This window comes from Eutrema salsugineum, unplaced genomic scaffold, assembly GCF_000478725.1.
Source record: "Eutrema salsugineum unplaced genomic scaffold, Eutsalg1_0 scaffold_10, whole genome shotgun sequence".
NCBI lineage: Eukaryota > Viridiplantae > Streptophyta > Magnoliopsida > Brassicales > Brassicaceae > Eutrema > Eutrema salsugineum.
The window spans coordinates 2,582,189-2,604,499 of NW_006256908.1; the positions used below are offsets into that span (position 1 = coordinate 2,582,189).

At 40.2% G+C, this 22,311-nt stretch overlaps 2 protein-coding genes across 2 annotated transcripts; one reads left to right on the forward strand and one right to left on the reverse strand.

Annotated features, from left to right (window-relative positions):
• Nucleotides 1-230: 230 nt before the first annotated feature.
• Nucleotides 231-2,587, forward strand: LOC112081496. The gene is made up of 3 exons (XM_024148255.1): nucleotides 231-1,265; nucleotides 1,340-1,871; nucleotides 1,965-2,587. Exons 1-3 carry the CDS (start codon nucleotides 231-233, stop codon nucleotides 2,585-2,587), a joined length of 2,190 nt encoding a protein of 729 aa, XP_024004023.1.
• Nucleotides 2,588-7,162: 4,575 nt separating this feature from the next.
• Nucleotides 7,163-9,502, reverse strand: LOC112081497 (uncharacterized protein At3g60930, chloroplastic-like). The gene is made up of 4 exons (XM_024148256.1): nucleotides 9,278-9,502; nucleotides 8,936-9,212; nucleotides 7,875-8,592; nucleotides 7,163-7,769 (listed from the first exon to the last, which is right to left on the reverse strand). Exons 1-4 carry the CDS (start codon nucleotides 9,500-9,502, stop codon nucleotides 7,163-7,165), a joined length of 1,827 nt encoding a protein of 608 aa, XP_024004024.1.
• Nucleotides 9,503-22,311: the final 12,809 nt, after the last annotated feature.

Genomic DNA, 22,311 nt, shown 5'->3' on the forward strand with positions numbered 1-22,311 from the left:
TTTCTTACTCTAAATCGACAAGACTTTAAGATCCGAAGAACATGGCGAGCAACACCCTCGACGATAACAACAACAACGACAACGGTGCGGAGAAGGACGCTCCAGCATTAGGCACAACGACGGCGACGACCGAAACCCAAGAGGAGATGCGAAATATGATGGCTGCGTTGATGAAGAAAATCGACGAGCAGGACAAAAGAAACGAGGCGATTACGGAGAGGCTCGACGCGATGGCGGCTGAGCGACTACACCCAACTTGGAGAGCAGGAATTCCCGACCCGATGGATGGAATCCGGAGACGCTTCGATTTCTCAACACCTGCAGAAGCCTCAGGGAGCGGCGCAAGAAACCCCTCGGCTCCTCCAATATTTCGTGCCCTCGACGAACAGACTCCCGCGGCGACCCGAGTCAACATGACCGAGCCGCCCCCTCTCCGCCGGAACTTAAGGCGACGAGCCGGCGAAGAAGAAAACGACACGATCGACGTGGACACCCATCAGAACGACGGAACCACGAATCCGCAACAAACCGGCTCGGCTCGGCGAATAAGTCAAGAAGAGCTCGCCTCGGCACTAAACGGCGTTCGAACTGACGAGGTCTCCGATCCGACTCGCGGCGATAACCCAACCGAGGAGGAAGAAAACCTCCAGTGGATCGAGCAGGCAGAGCGCGAAGACGAGCCGAGGAGAGAGGAACGAGAGCGAGCCCCCCAATCAAAGGGAATGACTCACGCACAAACTCTCGAACTCAAAGAGCTGCGAGCCTCGATGGCTCGGACGGTAGCTGAAATACGCGCCATGAAGTCCCAAGTGCACAACGCAACAAGCGCCGCGCCCGAAATCGACCGAATGCTTGAAGAAACTCAGAGAACTCCATTCACGGCAAGAATCACGGAGGCAAAGATTCCCGAGCCCGGGAAAGTGAGAATCCTGTTCTACGAAGGAACAACCGACCCGAAAACACACATCACAGCGTTTCAGATAGAAATCGGACGGGCCTTCACAAAGACCGCCGCTAAACTGACCGAACGGGAAGTAGATGCCGGATACCGCCTGCTCTTCGTGGAGCATCTTAAGGGCGCCGCGCTCGAGTGGTTTTCAAGACAGGAACGCAATTCAATCGGCAGCTTTCAACAGCTCTCCGCCTTATTCCTTAAACAATACTCGATGTTTATGGACAGAGGAACATCCGATGCCGACCTGTGGACACTATCCCAAGGACCGAACGAACCGCTTCGGGATTACATGGCAAAATTCAAGGCAGTCGTATCCAAAATAGAAGGGATAAGCGACAAGGCTGCTTCGAGGCTCTGAAACGATCTTTGTGGTACAAATCCGAGTTCCGACGGGAGATGGCTCTCAACACGCCGCAAACAATTCAAGACGCTTTGCACCGGTCATCAGACTTCTTCGTAAACGAGGAGGAAATGAAAAACTTGGAAGAGCAGTACGAAGCAACGAAAGCAGCAATCCGAAGCTCAATTCTGCCGCGGCCCGCGAAAAAGGGCAACCCATCGAACAACACAACAATGCAGAGCTCGGATGAATCTAGAAGCGGAGGTGCCCATAACTATCAGGTAGGCACCAGACGCGGAAGAGGAGAGCCGCGCAACAACACTTGGGTGAGAAAGTCCGCCAACTACGACGAGAAGGCTTTCTGTGAGTATCACCAGACCTACGGCCACTCAACGGCACAATGCCAAACTCTAGGAGCAAAACTCGCGGCTAAGATGGCAGCGGGAGAGCTCCAAAATGCGGTCAACCTCAAAGACCTCGTCCCTAATGAACCACAAGAAAGAGCCAAGCTGAACGGCGCGGCGGAACCCGCGAATCCTCCCCGACGAGGCGATAACTCCAAGCGCGACAGGAGAGGCGAACCCGAAGAGCGACCCGAGCCGAGGCAAAGGATCAATATGATCATGGGTGGATCTCAATACTACCAAGATACCGTGTCCTCCATCAAAGCCTATCAGCGCCGAGCCGAAGGAAAGGAGAATTGGACAGAACCAACCGACATCCCAAACACAGTGATCTCTTTTGCCGAGGAGGAAACGGCAGGAATCGATCGACCTCACAACGATCCGTTGGTGATTGAGTTAACAATCAGGGATCATGGCGTAGCAAGGGTGCTCATCGATACTGGAAGCTCAGTGAACGTCATCTTCAGGGAAACACTCAGAAGAATGGGAATCGACCTCTCCGAGGTGGAAGCAATCCCCAAACCTCTAACCGGATTTTCAGGAGAAACAACGATGACTATGGGAACGATCAGGCTTCCTGTGGTAGCTGGCGGAGTCACTAAGATCGTCGAATTCTGCGTCACTGATCACCCAACAATCTACAATGTGATCATGGGAACTCCATGGATCAACGGGATGAGGGCGGTACCTTCCACCTATCATCTCTGCCTCAAGTTCCCAACTCCAGCAGGTGTCAAAACGATCTGGGGGAATCAGAAGGAGTCACGAATGTGCTGCCTGGCCGAACACAAGCTGAGGAACCCCGTCACCGACGCACGAGCAGACATAGACCACAAAAAGATGAAGACAGACCGAGAGCCTGCGAACGAGCTCTCGAAACTCCTATAGCAATTACAGATCGCGGAGAGCCGCGAAACACGCGCCGAGCCGGTATGTGATGCAGTGGACTCGGTGTGCATAGACGAGGCACGTCCGGAGCGATGCGTCAAAATTGGAATAAAACTAGAAGAGCCTCTGAGAAGCGAACTCTTTTCCCTCCTCAAGGAGAACATCAACACTTTTGCCTGGACAGCGGAAGATATGCCGGGCATAAGCATCGACGTAACCTGTCACGAGCTGAATGTGGATCCGACCTTTAAGCTAGTCAAGCAGAAAAAAAGAAGCTCGGCCCCGAACGAGCTAAAGCAGTTAACGACGAAGTCGAGAGGTTACTCAAAGTAGGATCAATCGCCGAGGCCAAATATCCGGACTGGCTCACAAATCCGGTGGTCGTGAAGAAGAAGAACGGCAAGTGGTGGGTCTGTGTGGATTTCACTGACCTCAACAAGGCGTGCCCAAAAGACAGCTTTCCCTTGCCGCACATCGACCGGCTCGTCGAAGCCACTGCAGGAAATAGACTGTTAACATTTATGGACGCGTTTTCAGGCTACAATCAGATTCTGATGCACCCCGATGATCGGGAAAAAACGGCGTTCATAACTGACCGCGGGATATACTGCTACAAAGTCATGCCGTTCGGGCTCAAGAACGCAGGAGCAACGTATCAACGGCTCGTCAATAAAATGTTCGCGGCTCAGCTCGGAAAAACCATGGAAGTGTACAAATCACTCAAGGAGGAAGACCACGTCGCGCATCTACAGGAATGCTTCGAGCAATTGAACAAGCACAACATGAAACTAAACCCGGCGAAGTGCAGATTTGCGGTCACCTCGGGAGAATTCCTCGGCTATCTGGTAACTCACCGAGGCATAGAAGAAAACCCCAAGCAGATCAAGGCGTTAATTGAGATGCCCTCTCCAAGGACGAAGCGCGAAGTGCAAAGGCTCACAGGAAGAGTCGCGCGCACTAAACATGTTTATTTCCCGTTCCACGGACAAATACGTGCTCTTCTACGACACCCTCCGAGGAAACAAGAAATTTGAGTGGGACGAGCGATGCGAAGCGGCTTTCCAGGAATTGAAGAATTATCTGGCGAGCCCACCGATCTTAGCAAAACCAGTCGAAGGAAAGCCGCTCTTACTCTACGTCGCAGTGTCTGCCACAGCTGTAAGCGGAGTGTTTATCAGAGAAAAACGATCCGAGCAAAAACCCATTTTCTACATCAGCCAGACATTGACCGACGCCGAGATCCGCTACCCCCAGATCGAGAAGGTCGCCCTAGCCGTCGTAGTCTCGACTCGCAAACTGCGCCCGTATTTTTAATCACATTCGATTGTTGTGCTCGCTACACTTCCGCTGCGCTCGATCCTACACAGCCTTAGCCAATCCGGTCGGCTTGCCAAGTAGGCCATAGAGCTAAGCAAATACGACATCGAGTATCGGAACAGGTCGTCTGCAAAGTCACAGGTGCTCGCAGATTTTCTCATTGAACTTCCAGCCGAAGCAACAAACGAGCCGACTCTAGATGAAGTATGGACGCTGCACGTCGACGGCTCGTCATCTAAACACGGCTCGAGAATAGGAATCCGTCTCACCTCTCCCACCGGAGAAATATTGGAGCAGTCTTTTCGCCTGAACTTCCACGCCTCGAACAACGAAGCAGAATACGAAGCACTGATCGCCGGCATACGACTAGCGCAGGGAATCGGGATTCGAAAGATAAGGACTTTTTGTGATTCACAGCTCGTAGCATGCTAGTTCAACGGAGAATACGAGGCGAAGGACGGACGAATGGGAGCCTACCACAAGGTGGTCCGAGAGTTGGTGCAAAAGTATGACGAGTTCGAACTCACGTGAATCCCCCGAGGAGAAAACACCTCGGCCGACGCCTTGGCGGCACTCGCTTCGACCTCGGACCCAGACCTCCGACGGACGATCCCAGTCGAATTCATCGAACGTCCTAGCATCGAAGAGGTGGGAGGAGTTCGGCTGATAAATCCTCCTGAACAAGAACCAGAGGACGACGAAGCCATTCCTATGGATGAAGACGCCTCACCAGCGGAGCCGGAATACGGCTGCGACAAAGAATGGCTTGGAGTTATCCGAGTGTATATCGCCGATGGAGAAGTGCCAACCGACAAATGGGAAGCCCAAAAAGTAAAAGCTCAGGCCGCGCGGTATGTCCTCGTCGATGGCGAGGTGTTTAAATGGAAATTTTCAGGGCCTCTCATGACATGCGTCAAAGGACCGGAGGCAAGAAAGATCATGCACGAGGTGCACAGCGGCGCATGCGGGAACCATTCCAGCAGAAGGTCGCTCGCTATCAAGATAAAACGGCATGGCTACTTCTGGCCTACGATGGTCAAGGACTGCGAACAATTTATGGCGAAGTGCAAGAAGTGTCAGCGGCACGCTCCAATAATTCATCAACCTACCGAGTTGCTCTCGTCAATTTCGTCACCTTATCCGTTCATGAGATGGTCGATGGACATCGTCGGACCTCTACATCGCTCAAAGCAGAAGCGTTTTCTGCTCGTCCTCACGGATTACTTCTCCAAGTGGGTCGAGGCCGATTCCTACGCAAGCATAAAGGATGTTCAAGTCGAACAATTCGTCAGGAAAAATATCATCTGCAGACACGGGGTCACCGACAACGGATCCCAGTTCATCTCAACACGCTTTGAAGCCTTCTGCGAGAAGTGGAAAATCCGCCTAAGCAAATCTACGCCAAGATACCCTCAAGGGAACAGGCAAGCCGAAGCAGCCAACAAGACGATCCTCGACGGTCTGAAAAAGAGGCTCGAAGGACGGTGGGCAGACGAACTCGAAGGAGTCCTTAGGTTTCATCGGACAACTCCGTGCCGAGCCACCGGGGTACGGAACAGAGTGCGTGATTCCCCCCGAGCTGGATTTCCCAGGTATTCGACGAAGACTTCTACCAGGACAGGAGGGCTCGAACCACTTAATGATGCTAGATGAGCTCGACCTAATCAACGAAAAGCGCGACCAAGCCTTAATCCGAATCCAGAACTATCAACAAGCAACGGCGAGATACTACAACAAAAACGTACATAGTCGAAGATTCAAAGAAGGGGACCTCGTCCTCCGAAAGGTCTTCCAAAACACTGCCGAGAAGAACGCAGGAAAGCTCGGAGCAAATTGGGAAGGTCCTTACAAGGTTACAAAAGTGGTTCGTCCAGGAGTCTACGAACTCGTGACACTAGCTGACGAAGCGATTCCAAGGTCGTGGAACGCAATGCATCTAAAGAAGTATTATCACTAAAGCTACAGCACGACCAGCATGAACTACGGGACGGCTTGATCCCTGCAAAGGGTACGTAGGCAGCCCGTCCTCGGACGGGTTCAGCTGTCCCCCTTCCTAAAAAGGGGGGGGGGGAGTGGGTACGTATATACATACCTCCTTTAAACTCTACAATTTTAGCTTGCCATCTTAGGAACGTCGCCACTTCGGCCCATTTTCAGCTCGTTTTGAATCATCTACTTATTTCATGTTTACCTCGGATTTCTAGTTCATTCATTATCGCTTTGCTAGTTTCTCATTCTTTCTAAATCGACAACTTATTTTAACAAGCTCGGATTTTTTAATTCTTTCACTCATCACTTCGGCGAGTAATCATACCACTTCGGCATGATATCATTACCTCGGACCTTTATTGGTCCTCAGTCTCAGTTCAGCAAACTAAGCCTCCAAACGCCTCGTCTCGTTGCTGGCCACAACGGGACAACAAATACAAAGTTCTCTAAACGGACTTTTACCACCTTTCTTAGGACGAGGGTGCAAGTTACATCCTCTACGGATAAAAATTAAGCGCGCTATACAAATATCAGACCAAAAACGTATCAGGTCGCCACGGTTTACTATCGCACACGAGATTATAAGTCGAGACTACATCGCTTTCTCTAAAACCGAAGTGAACTCTTAGAACCCGGACAAACATACTCATCCTCTCGGAAACGCCGGTCCATAGTCAAATTCAATGAGACTACCAAATCATCCTTGGTTATCAAAAACAAAATGCCTCGTCGTTTTCAGGGCTCGGCACCATGCAAAGCAAAAACGCCTCGTTGTTTACACGGCTCGGCACCATGCACAGCAAAAACGCCTCGTCGTTAAATACGGCTCGGCATTGCCAGCAAAAATTTGCCTCGACATTATCATTTAAAAACTTTCCAGCATCACCTGAAAAACGCTCCACAAAACTAACTCCCAGCTTAGGATTAAGAATCCAAACGAGATCCTTAAAACAACTCACCTCTTAGCCCGTATTTCTATCAATTTCAAAAATTTCGGCTAAGGAAGCAATCAAAATCATTCTCGACACAACAAATTTCATCCTTGACAATTTCTTCTAAGCCAACAGTTTTCATAAACATTCTCACGGATCGTTAGAGACAACTGAATCAGAAAACGGCTAAGGGAAAATAACATAACCAAATGCAAAAGAAATGACAATTGTCAGGTGGATAAGCCATCCAGGCACTGGTTACATACAAGTTCAAAAAGCAGATAAAAATACTAAGAACAGAAGCATGTCAGACGAAAATAGGAGAAAATGGAGAAGATCAGGCCGCGGACTGCGTTTCGCACTCGGCAAGGAGGTTTGAGAGGGCCGGCGTCCCCGCGTTCGATTTGTTCGGATCCGCGACGCCTAGTTTGGCCGCCGTCTCCTCAAGCGGTTCGTTACCAAAGCTGGTGTCGACTGAGTCCGGCGATACGGGCGAGAAAACCAGCTCACCTCGAATCTCGGAGGCAATGCGCTCATACGCATCGTCGTCGGCATATTCGCTCTCCCAGCTCTTTAGCTGCGCCTCCTCATCATCGAGCGTTGTGGCGTCTGGTTTCTTCAGAACGGCAATCATCGCAAGGTTACCCTTGATTTGCCCCAGCTCGTTCTCGTCGGTTTTGGCCTTCTCGAGCTTGGCCAGACCCTCTTCCACTTTGGCGAGGCGCTCCTGAAACTTAGCGGTCAGCTCTCGCCTCGCCTCCTTCTTCGCACGTTTGACCTTGGCCTCGAACAGAGCATCCTTGGCCTCAATACGCCTTTTGAGCAACGCCACCTCGGCGCTTTTTGCTCTCCTCGCCTCCTTATTTCGAGCCTCGTCAAAGCGGCGTTCGACCTTAGACAGGTCTGCCTCATATTCAGCCATCAGCTCGTTGATGGCCGCTAAACTGCAAGGAGCAACATGCGTTGAACACTTAGTGATAATTCGTGGAAATAAGAGAAATTAAATGGAGTTTACCGTGGTACCGCGCTGCGCCATCGCGCCGTACGACCTCGGTCTCCTCAACTTCTCTGGGGGAGGAAGACGCGTATTCGCATTATTGACGCGCACGAACATCACCGCCGAGGCGTCAGGGTCATCGACAACCAACTTTCGTCCGGCGGGATCACCAGGAGTCGACTTGCGTTTTTTCATCGACGGCTCGTCCTTTCGAACGGCGACGCCCTTCCCTTTGTCAGCAGCCGAACGCTTACGGCTCGGGTCATGCTTCTGTACAACCGAAGTCGGCGGCCTCGACGACTTGGGAAGGGCAAGGATTGCGGAGTTTGAAGAAGTTTTACTCCTCGCCGCCGAATCATCTTTGGACGCCTCGGGGATAATCTCGCCCGGTTCCAGCTCGGGCGCTGCTCCTCCTTCGCCCGCCTCGGTAACGATTGCATCCACGGCTCGGACCGTTTCGCCTTCTTCCCGGCTCGGCTGATCAGACTGAGGGACGGCCTTGGTCTGCGTTTGAGCCGCCTCGGCGGCTCGTCTCGCGGCCTCTTCTTCCTCGCGCCTCTTCCTGTCTCTGAGAGTGATTATCACCATCTTCTCTCGGGTATCTCTTGAAGAACTGGAGGACGAAGAGCTGACAGGGACTCTGGCAAGGATGGCTCGTGCTTTTTCTACTCTTTCGAGGGTAAAATTCTTCCTCCAGTTAACCTTCCGCGCCGAAAGAGAGTCTCGAACAGTAAAGAGGTCGTCGGGAATCGGGGGAAGAAAGCTCCGAACTGCAAAACAAAGCAAAAAAGAAAGGAAAAATTCAGTAAGGGAAGAGGATACCAAAAAATGGTTCCGAGCCAAGGCAAAGCTTCGGGTCGGCTACCAAGTGGTCCCCAAGTGGTCTTGGTTCTTTGAAAGTAATCCTCGCCGACCGACGCCTCGTTCACCAAGACGTAGAAGAAGCGTTCAGTCCAAACTGGTCCTTGCTGGGAAAACCGCCTATGATCCGTCGCTTCGCCTTGTTGGAAATATAGAATCTATTTCCTTTCGGAGCCTTCCTGATTTCCAGCAAGTTCAGCAGGTGATTCAACTCGATATCAAGCCCGCATTCAAAGCTTCGGACTAAGATACCGATCATATGCCGTAATCCCCTCGGCAAGATTTGCCCAATCGAGATCCCGTGTTTCCAGAGATATTCGAGGATCACTCCGGGGATCGGGAACCAGAGAAAGCAAAGTTTGAGAAATGCCTCGTACAAAGTGAAGTGATTCTCTAGAGGCTTGTCGGCTCGGTCGCTTTTCTCTGGAACGACAAACTCCACCGCCTCGGATATCCCGAAGCGATGCCTCAACGCCTCGAACGATTCAAGGGAGAAAAGTGTAGAGCCAGGCGGGTCAGGCTTTTGCCTCTTAACTCGTGGCCCTCACCCAGATGTGGAAGCACCTCGGGACGCCATGAGACGTTCCAACTCACGTTTTGCCTCGAATAGGGCAAAGGGAAATGCCTCCTCCTCGGCTTTGAGTGCGGCGTGATCAATATCTTCATCAGGAACGGGATCCCGGGGGTCGGTGAACGATTGGAAGGGGTCGGTGAAACAGATGCCTCGGAAGATTCTGTTGTACCTCTCGCCTCGACATCTACGCGGCTCGGCTCGTAATGAAAGAGTGAATCCAGCGAATCGTCGGAGCGGCTCGGCATAATTTACAACTTATACAGGAATTACAGCACGACTCGGCGAACCTCCGCCGGAAAAAGATCTGGAATGGCGGAGACCTCAGAACTCCTAGCCGGAAAATAAATAAACTAGAGAGAGAAAGAAGAGAGAAGGGAGAGCTACCTTTAGTGAGAACGAGTGAGTCTGAAGATAATGAGGAAGAATGAAGGAGCTCGCCTATTTATAGGAAAACCAAAGCGCGTGAATTCCGTGTGAACCTCGGGAAACCGTCCAACAGCGCGTGGGATCCGCGGTGAATTAGCTAGCTCGAACTGCGTCGGTTGCACGCGCCAATAGGTCAGGAATTTTCTTTCGGAAGACCAACGGTTGGGATACCCGAGCTTTCAGCCGACATCTTACCTTAGTAACGCCTCGTCATTAACGAAACGGCTTGGCATTAACTCTCTCTTGAAACGCCTCGTCGTTAATGAAACGGCTCGGCACCAACTCTCTCTTGAAACGCCTCGTCGTTAACAAAACGGCTCGGCACCAACTCTCTCTTGAAACGCCTCGTCGTTAACGAAACGGCTCGGCACTAACTCTCTCTTGAAACGCCTCGTCGCTAATGAAACGGCTCGGCACCAACTCTCTCTTGAAACGCTTCATCGTTAATGAAACGCCTCGGCACCAACTTTCTCTCGAAACGCCTCGCCATTTATTCGGCTCGGCATAACCTTCTTAAATCGCCTCGTCACGGCTCGCCAATACTAATCGCCTCGCCCTTAACACCTCGGCGTCCTCAGCACCCTCTTGAAACGCCTCGGCATCCTCGGCATCCTTTGGGAACGCCTCGGCATCTATATTCCCGAAACACCTCACCTAGGCTTAAGTCGCAATAGCTTGACTCGGTGGTTTATCCTACAGTCAGGAGTAATGGACCTCGTCATTCTCGCCTCCGAAACTGACGAGCTGGGGGGCTAACTGTTGGGGTCGGTTTTCACCCCAAGCAGATAAAATCATCTCAAAATGACTAAGTATAGAAGAAAGACAAAGTAGCTGAGCCGTCCACCAAACAGGGGCCGAGCCGTGCTCACCAGGACCAGTGGGAGAGCCGTGTTCACCAGGACCAGTGGGAGAGCCGTGGTCACCAAGACAAGTGGGAGAGTCGTGGTCACCAAGTGGGAGAGCCGTGAAGACAGACCAATGGGGAGAGCCGTGAAGAAATATAGATGGGCCGAGCCGTATCATGAGAAATGGGCCGAGTCGCACTTCAACATGCTTGGGCCGAGCCACGCCTCGGTGAGGTGGACCAAATCACGTCTCGACTCAAATGGCAAGTGGGCCGAGCCGTGGAGATGTTCAGATGGGCCAAACCAAGGCCTTAAGAACGAAGCCCATAGAAACCCTAGGCGAAATACAAAGGCGGTGAGCCGCACGAGGCGATAAGGAAATATTCCGAAAATCTCTCCCGAGATTCTCGGCTAGGCGGTTCAGAGAATTAGTATAAATAGACGATGTATACAATTCATTCTGTAACTTTGACAACCCTAAGCAATAAGAGCTAAACACTTTTCGCAGCAAGAAAAACTTTCTTTCGATATTACCGTTCTTGACGATAAACCTTAAAAGTTTCCGATCCCTTAGTTTTCCTTAAACAAATTTCTGGTTGTGCGAGTTTTGGCTCACACAGAGAGGAAGTGAAGAGATGGTCAAAATAGTGGCCAGAAAGTATAAAGTGCTAGCGTCCAAGACTCACAAGTATCTAGAGATATATTCTGAACTTTAGGATAGCTAAAAAAATGTGTCCCTCTCCTCGTTGGAAGGGTTAAAGTATTTATAAGATTTTATTTGACCCGTGTTAGTATACCGGGTCGATCTGCGGATAGTGAACCGGGTGGATCGGTCCACGACCCTACTGGACTGGACTCGAATCTTGTGCTTGTGTTACACTTCTGACGGTCTCACCAACTTTCTTTCGCATGTTCTGACTGCTACGAGACCGTTTCTCAGCGCGTCCCTTTCGTCCTCAGTGTACAGGTTGGGTCGGCGGTTCAGGCGCGGTATAGCGCTTGCTGAACATCTACTTTTCCCTTTGGTTCCTGCGAAATGTCACTGTCACCTAACACGTGTAAGAAAGATGCAATCTCGTGGGTTGTAAGGGTATAAGTAATCAAATCAGACTAAGGCATATTCTTATTATCGAATGGAAAAAAATTAGTGTTTCCCGCTTATGGATTCACTCATACCTGGTTCGGATCCCTCGATACTGGGGCCGGGCTGCCAGGGTTGCTTAAATGAATGACTCCGCTCTCCGAGTTCCTGTGGGGGTCACTCTTCTTTATATCCTGACCCTTCTGGATCACCAAGCTTAGGTCTAGGACATATAGAAGGTGACCTCTCCTCCTCCTGACCACTCTGTTTCCGATATCATTGTGCCTGACAGCGTAGCTTACGCTGTCAGATACGAGTAACCCGAGAACAGGTGGCCTATCATGTCGGATCTCCCGAATCTGAATGGATTCGAGGCCTAGTGCTATATGCTTAGGTTGGATTGGATCTTATGCTCAATACAAATCCTAATTTGGCCTAGAGGGGCCGTTCTTAATTAGGATTAGAAACCGAATATAAATTTTTCATTTTAGTGTTAATATTATTTGTCGAAATCAAATTGTAAATTTACTAAACATGTGTCATGATGTGATTGATTAACTTGACATGTGGCATGATCATGAGAGTTAGTAACTTTGAAGCATTCTCTTTTACGTAATAAGATATATTATGTTAAAATCTAACTAAAAAAATTTTTAGAGGTGTGATGATTTGGTGAGTTAATAACTTTGAAACTACTTAAATAAATTTCTTAATTTTTTTTGAAACAATTTCCCTTAAGATAAGTTTGAGAGTTTTTTAAGCTACTTAGTTTAATAATGACCATGGTATTTATTATTTTCTTTGAAATAATGCTATTTTGTTTTTTTTTTTGGTTTTTCCTGTTTTAAGTAGTTTTTTCTTTTTTTTTTAATTACCAATTTTTGGATGATTTTATTTCGATTTTCTACTTTATTTTGTTGTTTTTTGTTACTATTTTTATTTTTATATTAAGTTTATATTGTATTTTTTCTTTTACTATTAATATTTTGTGTCAAAATCTAATTGAAAGCTCATTAAACATGTGTTAAAATTTAATCGATTGACTTGACATGTGTCGTAATCACGCGAATTAGCAATTTTGAAACATTCTATTTTATATATATAGATAGATAGCTTATCTCTTTATTTCTCTTAATTATTTTGTTTCAGATTGTATATAAAAATAAGCTTTAATTTTTAAATCATTCTAATTATATTATATCGATAAAATCATATTATATTCAAGTAATTAGTTTATTTAGATATTATTTGTGTGTATTGTTGATTATATTAAAAATACTCGGTTTTAACTTCAGAATTTATATCTAGTTTTTGAGGTTTTAATAGTCTTTTGAATTTATATATGGCTCGTTTAAAAATTTCTTTGTCAAACGTTCAAATTTTTATATAACAAAACCAACCCAAATTGTAATAAACTAATTAACTAGTACTTAGATAGTATTGACATAGAGATAAAGCAAACAAAATAAATATTTTCATTGGTTCCATCCTGGTTATATATGCTTTTTTATTGATTAAAAAAACAAAAAGTAATAAAGTTTAAAAAAAAAACTCTCTTTCCAGAACTATTTTAATGAATACAATTTTCTGATTTAATCTAAATAAAAAAAACAAACTAATAAACACAACTTTTGGTTTCATATATCTTAAAACCAAGATAAGAAATGAAACTAATTTCAAATCAAAAAGAGTACTGAATTTAATAAATATTTTTGTCAATTTAATCTTAAATAGGTAAATACTAAGATTTTGTCGGGCAGCATATTGGTTGTGCTATTCGTACTGGTGCATTACAAGCTGGGATGTACGATTTGGTTACTTTGGTCGGGTCATTAAGTGAGTACAAATTATGCATTTATTTTCCCCCAATAAATTATTACATTAATTTTTTTGGTGTATATATAAGTAGATTTAGTAAATTTATTGTCACCTTTAAATTTGTGTTTAAACCACCAGTTATCCCCTTCAATTAATATATGTGTTATACTTTATGTTATAGTAAATATATTTTCATTGTTATTTATAATTTCAACTCGTGTAAATTTTTGTTTACGTCTTTTAATGCTTGTAGATTAGTATACTACAAAGGTAATTAAAAAGCGTAACAAATAATCAAATGCTATTTAATAAACATGTCTTGACACGAAAATAAATTAGTATATGTTACTTTGAAGATCAAAAGACCAGGAAAGACTCAAAGCTATTAATGAGAAGATAGACAACCAAACCCTTGTGATGGACAAGCAAACTAATTTGTTGGATAAGCTTCGGAAGATTGGCTATTTCCGACCTGAAGTATAAAAATATGTTAAACTATACCCGATTTTATTTATCGTGTTTAAACATTCTTAAACTTATTAATTATTTGAATTTTATACCTAAACTTATTTTTTGCGTAAATATACTTGAGTCGGTGTTAAGAAAATTTTAAATCATGTTGACGTGGATGCCACATCAGAAACAACGTCATTTTAGGTTTTTGAATTCTAAAAAAAAAATGACATCAAAACAAAACGACATCACTACCATCTCCACTCAGTGAAGTTGGGCGATTTTTTAACTCGTTAACTGTATCAAAAATATACATTTGAGAGAACTTTTTTCGCTCACCATCACATGGTAGTAAAGACCCAATAAGATTAATACTTTTTACAATGGATCTTGAAATAATACATATATGTATTTCGAACAGAATAATCAATTTTTGTACTCATATAGTAAAAGCTATGATAGAATTATATGCTCTTATATATTGTAGAAACAAAAAAATCATTAAAACCTTAACTAATAACGGTGGAGGCTCATGGGCAGTATGAAGTAAAAGATAACCTTGTTTGCAACAAATTGAGAACAATGATCACTTACTAACTGCATCTGTTTCGGTACTTTCTAATGACCAAACTCAAGCATTATAATTGGGATATTGCATTAAGTTAATAATTGGTTTCTTTTCTCGTAATCTTCTTCCTTTCCCTTTCAATTTTTTACATTATAAATTTTCATATATTAAAAAAAACAGATATGATATAATAACTAGGCAATAGAAATACTCATTATTCCAATTTTTTTTTGGCACAATGCTATTGTTTGATATTAGTTGAAAATCACCATCTAATATATTAATTATTAGAAGTCCAAAAATATTATACAAATATTATACAATATGAGTGACAAACCGTTAATCGAAGATTGTTGTTAGGAAAACTTTCTAATTCTATTGAATTTTCAGTATTCATTGATTTTTTATACTTTCTTGCAAGCAAAAAATCTAGAAAAATATATTAGATCAATTTCATATTTAACTTTTACACTCTTAAATGGAGGATAACATAATAATAATAAACATTATCAGCCAAATTTGAAAACATCTTACATGAGTAAATTACAAAAATATAAAGAAGCCAAAACGTAATAAATAAATTTGATCATATGGAATATTTAATAAATAAAATCTTCATCATTTAACAATAGTGAACTGATAGATCTTATGCCAATACTTTTAGAAAAATTTGTAACTGTAGCAGATACTTCTACTTTATTGCGTTTAACATGTAAATCATATGTTTGATAAATAGAATATTTTCCCATCTCTAAATGAAAATAAAAACAAAAATTGTATGCTATTAGTTATATATAATTTTGTAGAAAGTTGTGCTTTTTCACTAAGTAATTATGTCTTTATTTTGAAAAGATGCAATGTTTCAATTTTGAAAATATACAATGTTTCATTTAAAAGATGCATTTATTGAAGTATTTGGGTAAAAATATGGTCAAACATTATAATATGGTATAATTTTAAAATAATTTAAATTATGTGAAAAATGCATAAGTTCAATTATGTACTTAACATGTGGAACTTGAAATAATTGGTACCTTATTATTCGAACGATATTTAATCATTGAATTTTATAGAAATTTGTTTCTTTTAACTGAAAAGTTTGTCTTTTTATTTAAGTAAGTAGCTAATGAGTCTGCACCGTATGCATACTATAAATGTTTAATAAGTAAAACACTAAAATTTGAACAAAATTTTTATTTTTTATATTTTATTTATCGGTTTTTTATTTATATTAAATCTGAATTCTGAATAGACCTACATTTTGAAAAAAAACTAAAATCCATATATAGTCACAAATTATCTATGTGATCTATCGATAAAACTGAGTTTAAATGCGCCATTTACTAATGCAATCTTCCACCATATTCAGTACATGCAATTTCATTTATTTCATTTACACTCTCGAATCCGCAGTTAAGACTGATTAGAGGATCATGGTGACGTGATTGATGATAATGGTTAATGGTTGTGACTAAGTAACCAAAAAAGAAAGCTGAAAATAATGTTGAAAGATATTTTTCACAATTTCTTAGTAAATTCTGTAAACATCAAATACAACGATTCACAATTTTTTAGTAAATTATATATAAATATCACACTGCTTATGCTGCTTAAGCATAATGCTTTAGTATCAACTATACCAATCAAGGCCTAAGACGGAGCTAGAAGGAGTCACTTATTAAAGATAATGATGTTACAGAAAATATAATATATCTAGACAGAAAAAAAAAAAAAAATCTCGACGTTCTGATTTGATTTATTGCCCTCTCATTTGATCTTTATTACCCAATTCTCGACGTCTCCATTTGCAGTAAACATAATTTTCGACGTCTCCATTATTGTTGAATTGACATAATATATAGTAGATTTCACTTATTGTCCTCTTTTTTTCTCTTTCTATCTATTGTTTTCTTACTTTACCTTTAAGTGTATTATCCATCTCTTCCTTCTTCATATTGTGTACATGTTTTTAGCTGTCAAAACAATATTTTCTTACTTTATGAGAAGTTTATACTGAAGAACGAATCTACATTTTAAAATTAAATTATCTAAAATACATATTATCTTACAATATTATTTTTGGTTAATTATGTTTAAAATATTAGACCCAAAGTATTTAAAAGTCCTTAAATTGTTACTTAACCGTGTGAAGTGGAGACCGCAAGAAGCCCTTTCCTATGCCATAGCTGATATCAAACCTGGCTATGAAACGGATCATCTATATTAGGCTTAACATTTTTTAGAAAATAAAAATGTCTTAAAAGCACAATTTTATGAAATCAGTGATCCTTCGCACGCTCTAGTTTCAACATCAACTACTAAATAAAAGTTTCAGTCATGATGATGGTGTCCCATGCTCGTTTGTAAGCAGCTTCTTGCTCTAACAATGCTTTATGCACATTGTTTATATGATTCAGTAACGTTGATTCCTCCTGCTTTTCTTTAGAGTCTGCAGATGGTTACTTTGTTCTACTGTATTCTTGTGATCTTTCAGTTATTCACCATCTCATTCACATACTCAGAAAACTTCTTGAGACTTCTTCTCATGCGCAGATTCCAATCCATCATCTCTTCTTCATATCTTCTAGCTTCTGATCTAGATTGCATTCTGCCTCGTCACCAACTTTCAACATATGATTTTTTTTTTGTTCTCAGTCACTAACTTCTCAGTTTCATGTTTCTAGTTCCCAAAGAAATCCTATGATTTATTTAACTTCTTCAGAATTTCTTGAAACTCTGAATCTTGTTTCTAACATCTTTTCAGTTTATAAGTTTCAACACTACAGCTTGCATCCGGTTTTTTACCAATCCATGTAATTCTCAAATTACTTGTGCATGAAGCAACAACACCAACATTCAATTGATGTTGATTTACCAGTACTTACATTGACCCTATTTCTAGTCAATGCAAGAGTGTTCACATATTTTCAAACACAAAATTACTTTGACTTTCAGGGTCAAGTCACCATCATGGATTGATGGTGAGACTTTCCTTGTTGTAGCTCTAGTCTAAGTGCACTGTCGAGATAAATGAAACCACAACGCATCTCTTGAGGATTACACAATTTGCAGATCCCAATGAGAGTTGATACATAGACCATGTTTCAGATATACAATAGACACATGTGTTATTTGTGTACTTTGATTTGAATCAGAGCGGTTTCTTAGACCTCTCAATTTACTTAGACATTGAGTGAACTTTATTTTCTTGTATAATATCGTAAAATATAAAGACCTAACAACTGATGTTCTAGAAAAATCTATTCCTAAGCTTAGGGTAATTCAGAATGCTATGTAAATTAGAAAGTTTATTCTTAATCCCTATTCAAAAATTATTTTCAAACATTTAAAGCTGAAAACCGTAATTTCGACAAAAACTCAGAAGTTAATTATTACTTTCTCAATATTATCATTTTAACATTTTGTTAAAATTTAAGGTGACGTAAAAGTTGGATTTTTTTATTATTTTTTTCAATATTATCATTTTATCATTAACTATTACGTTTTCGTTAGATTTTACTAAATAGCAGTTGTATTAAATTTAAAAAAGGTTTGATTGATAATATTGAAATGAAGCATTAAGCCACAATAATTTAGAGCGATATTTTTTAATTTAATTTTATACATCATCAAATACGAAACAATCAAAAAATTACACTAAATTGAAAAATAGGGTTAAAAGGTTTTTGTGCAGCCGAAACTCATTGTAGAACTGACACATAAGCAAAATGTTTTGAAACTCGCTGTGGAGCTGACACGTCAGCTTTTCACTACATAAATAAGTATATAGATTGTGTTAATTTTTTGGAAAGATACAATGTTTTATTTAAAAGTGTTTGTTGAAATCTTTGGGTCAAAATATGGTTATGAACATAGAGTACATAATTGTCTTTTTGTTTTTTTGTAACCTTTGATTAAATTAGAAGTTATGTACATAATCTCTCGAAAGGAGTTTTTTCTCTCTCTTTGTTCTCTCATCTCTATCCTTTACGAAGAGAGAGCTTTTTCTCCTCCGATTAGCTTTTTGTTGTAAATTTCTGATGTTAATCGGTTTTCTTTTTCATTTTTCGGATTAATAAACTTCCGACCTAGTTCGGACAATAATTTCCGGCTAAGACCGGATCTGCCTTCTGTTTTCTCTCTCCCGGCGGTGCTTCTTCTCATCAGAATTTGTTGTTTTTCTTTTAAAATTTTGTTTCAAATTTTCTCTCTATCTCGGAGTAATTTCTTCGCTGTTCATCCTCATGCTCGTCACTCAGAGCAACGACGGACACCGGATCGGACGAATACATTGGGTCTGACCAGCGGCGGAGCTTTCCTGAAGAAAAAAAATTTTGAAGCAGTTTTAGAAGAGATCTTCATCTCTTTTGCAGCTTTCTATATCTGATGATTTTATCTGGGACAAGCAGTTTAACAGAAGGTAAACTCCAAGATGCATAATCTCTCGCTGTGGACGTCGACGTTGCCGGAGGTGAAGCTTGGTCGTGAGACAGCGTTGTAGCGGCCGGCGGCGAAGAGTGACGATGGAAGCAGCTATGAATTGCAGACGAGCTTAATGAACAACACGTGTTCTTTTATATGCTTAATCTGATTACACGTATATGAGTATGTGTATTTGTTAAGTGTATGTTTTATAGGCTCGTTTTCTTGCTAGACCTCAAACATGTATCTTGTGGTTGTGGCCCTATGGGCTTTAATGAAAATGTCAACAACAAAAAAAAAATAGAAGTTATCTACAAAAAGGTACAACTAAAAAAACCAAAAGACACAATCGTACAATTGTAACATATCACTAAAGTATCAGTTATGTGAATAAAACAAAATATATACAAACTTAAAAAACACAAATTTTAAGAGAATCAATATTTAATAAATCAGCGGTTATGTACGAAAAGGTACAATTAAAAACATAAAAAACTAAAGATACAACCATATAACTTTAACCTTTGATTAGCATTTATTTATTGAAAACTAAAATTAAAAAAAATTATAAAGTTTTCATAAAATCAGCATTTATTTCAGAAAAATCTACAATTAAAAATTAATATTTAATCCTCATTATAGTTTGGTATATCATATTTTTGTGTCAAGTAAATTATATACCTCCTCTGTTCAGAATTATTTGATGGTTTAGGAGGTTTTTTTGTTCAGAATTATTTGATGTTCTTACTTTTCAATGTAAAATTTAATAAATTTTTATTATTTTAACCTTTTATATTCTGCAGATTATATTTTTATTGGCTGAATTATATTTAAATGAGTTATAAAGTATAGAAAAAATAAAAATTAAATAAATTCTTAATCTGTCTGCGAAAACCTTAAACTTCAAATAATTCTAAACAGGAGAAGTAATTGTTTAAGTATAACCCAGAAGGGCGTTGAGTCCACTAATAAAGGCAATCGGGCGTTATAATTAATGAAAACAAAAACAAATGCACATGCAATATTTATCAAAGCTTTTAATCAACCAAATCATAAAACTGAGTTATAAGTAGTATCTGATTTGTACTCTCCATATAATAACGTAAATAAATAGAGATTTTGTTAATTAATTTTTTCCTTAAATGATTTAATAATGATATTTTGTTTTTAAGTAAGAACAGGGATTCTTTAACGAAAGTAAAAATTACGAACATGGTGATAGGTTTTAGTTTAAGTAAGAAAATGACAAGGCGTCATGCAGAAGCATCTGCGGGCTATACATCGACCATCAGGAAAATTTTCGGTCAAACAAGCTTGCTTGCATTTACTCCACCTCAAACACAATGCTGTAAAATTTATGCTTCTTGCTTTGCAGATTTGTTGTCCTTGAACCATCTTCATACCTATAAGATAGTATTCCGTTTTCGTTATCCCATAATAATTTCAAATTGTGACCGAACATATAATAATTTGTAATGACGTTGATCTTTCTCGTTACATCAAATATCTTTTAATGCTGCTAACGCCTAGTATTTAATGTAAAGCCTAATTCGTTAAAAGCAAAATTCATGAGTTCATCACAGTAATGACCATTTGAATATTAGCTAATCCCATTAAAAAAAAATATATTAGCTAATGTGAACTAAGAAAAGAATATCAATATGATGAAAATTGCGTGAAGAGCGTTCTACTCAAAGCTGTTACGACAATTGAGTGCTCCAATGTTCATTTCATCTGATTTCTCTTCTGTTTAAGTTTTTTTTTTAATTATTCAAAAAAAAAAAAGATAATCAATTTATTGTTAAAAATTATTTTTTTTTTAAAGGATTTTTGTAATGAATAGAAAATTTTCCAAGTACAAAATTCTGCTATAGTATATGTATATATATATATATATATGTGTGTAAACTACTTCATTATCATCATATTTCAAACTAACTGTCTATGCATACAAATATTATATTAAATTGAAGAAGGAAATTAGAGTATATATGTATATATATGTTTTATTAGATTCCATTATCACCTAATATTGTAGAAAATATATGTATATACCTGGAGCGCCAAGAAATATGATTAAGAATAAGAGTGTAAAGGTTAACTGCATAAAGTTTTTCATTTTATCTTAGTACTAGTTAAGCCAAATAAACAAAATTTAGAGAGAGCAAATTAATAGAGCTATTTTATTGATATTGGATTTAACTTGTAACAATAGGTTGCATTTTATAATAAACATTAACATAAAGCTTCATTGGTAAAATATCTCCTCTCTCTCTCTCTCTCTCTCTCTCTCTCTCTCTCTCTATATATATATATATATATATATATATTACAAATTAAGCTTTATATTAATATTTACTATAAAATGTGAAAATGAAAGACAAGATAACATGTGGAATAAAATCTAAATTCCATAAATACATTTGCCATATTATATTTTTATATATCTCTTGTTTTAAGTTGCTCTCTAGATTGCATGGAAATGGAAATAATCAGAACAAATTATGTGGGAGCCAACAGTTTAGAAGCAGGGAAGCAAATTTTGTGTTTTGACTAGAAAAAAATACGTGTTGAAAGCATTATATACTTATACAATACATATATGTAAATTAACAATAAAACAGTATATGATTCTAAGACATTAATGCCGTAGCTATGATGTAATATTACGAACCGTTTTTGTTACAAACAAAAAACAGTATATGAAATTTTTTTTAATGAAAAATACAAATCCAGTATATAATCTCGACTAAAATAACGATCATGTGCTTCAAATTCAACAATTATATCATCTTTTTCATTCTCATTTGTCTCAAATCCATCAAACAAATCAGCTTCAAACTCTATATTTTCAAGAGAAAGACGTCAAACTATTATTTTGTAATTTTCCTACTTATTCAAGTTATTTGAATTCCAAGATTATGAAATTCTTGCTTCATATAAGTAGAAAGATGTTGTCTCGTTTTCTGGTAATACCTAGATGAAAAGAACTGTACTCGATTGGTAATAATTTACAATTTAGTTAGCATTTCTCTTATTTCTGGTTCACATCAATTAAACCATATCTAGATGGAACTGAAAGAGGGACAAAAACAAAAAAAAAAACAAAAACAAAAAAAGTCAGTATATAACAAGTTATCTGGAAAGCACGAGTGTCAAATAAGTCAAGAAAACAGGAATAAAGACAGAACATAGACAAGATGATTGTCAATGGTTTCTAGCATCCTCAACAAAAAAAATAAACAAAAACGTATTGATCATAATATACCTGTTTTTGCGAAGTGTTGTATGTTGAATTGGTTATTTAATCAACGTATAGGACGAGATAAATCTAAAAAAAATACCAACATGTTGAAAAAAAAAGATAAATCTAAAAGGTTCTTCGATTATTATTTTAGCTAATGACCTAATGTTACCTAATGTTTACATGATTTTTCCAAA

What these genes read in the sequence shown, in the direction of transcription:
- LOC112081496 (XM_024148255.1), top strand. Translation starts at nt 231, where the DNA reads ATGGCGGCTGAGCGACTACACCCAACTTGGAGAGCAGGAATTCCCGAC. An exon ending in TGGCAAAATTCAAGGCAGTC is followed by an intron (nt 1,266 to 1,339) that starts GTATCCAAAATA and finishes TACAAATCCGAG; the next exon opens with TTCCGACGGGAGATGGCTCT. An exon ending in CTCCAAGCGCGACAGGAGAG is followed by an intron (nt 1,872 to 1,964) that starts GCGAACCCGAAG and finishes CCTCCATCAAAG; the next exon opens with CCTATCAGCGCCGAGCCGAA.
- LOC112081497 (XM_024148256.1), bottom strand. Translation starts at nt 9,502, where the DNA reads ATGCCGAGCCGCTCCGACGATTCGCTGGATTCACTCTTTCATTACGAG. An exon ending in TGCCCTATTCGAGGCAAAAC is followed by an intron (nt 9,213 to 9,277) that starts GTGAGTTGGAAC and finishes CCACGAGTTAAG; the next exon opens with AGGCAAAAGCCTGACCCGCC. An exon ending in GAGAAGTTGAGGAGACCGAG is followed by an intron (nt 7,770 to 7,874) that starts GTCGTACGGCGC and finishes TGCTCCTTGCAG; the next exon opens with TTTAGCGGCCATCAACGAGC.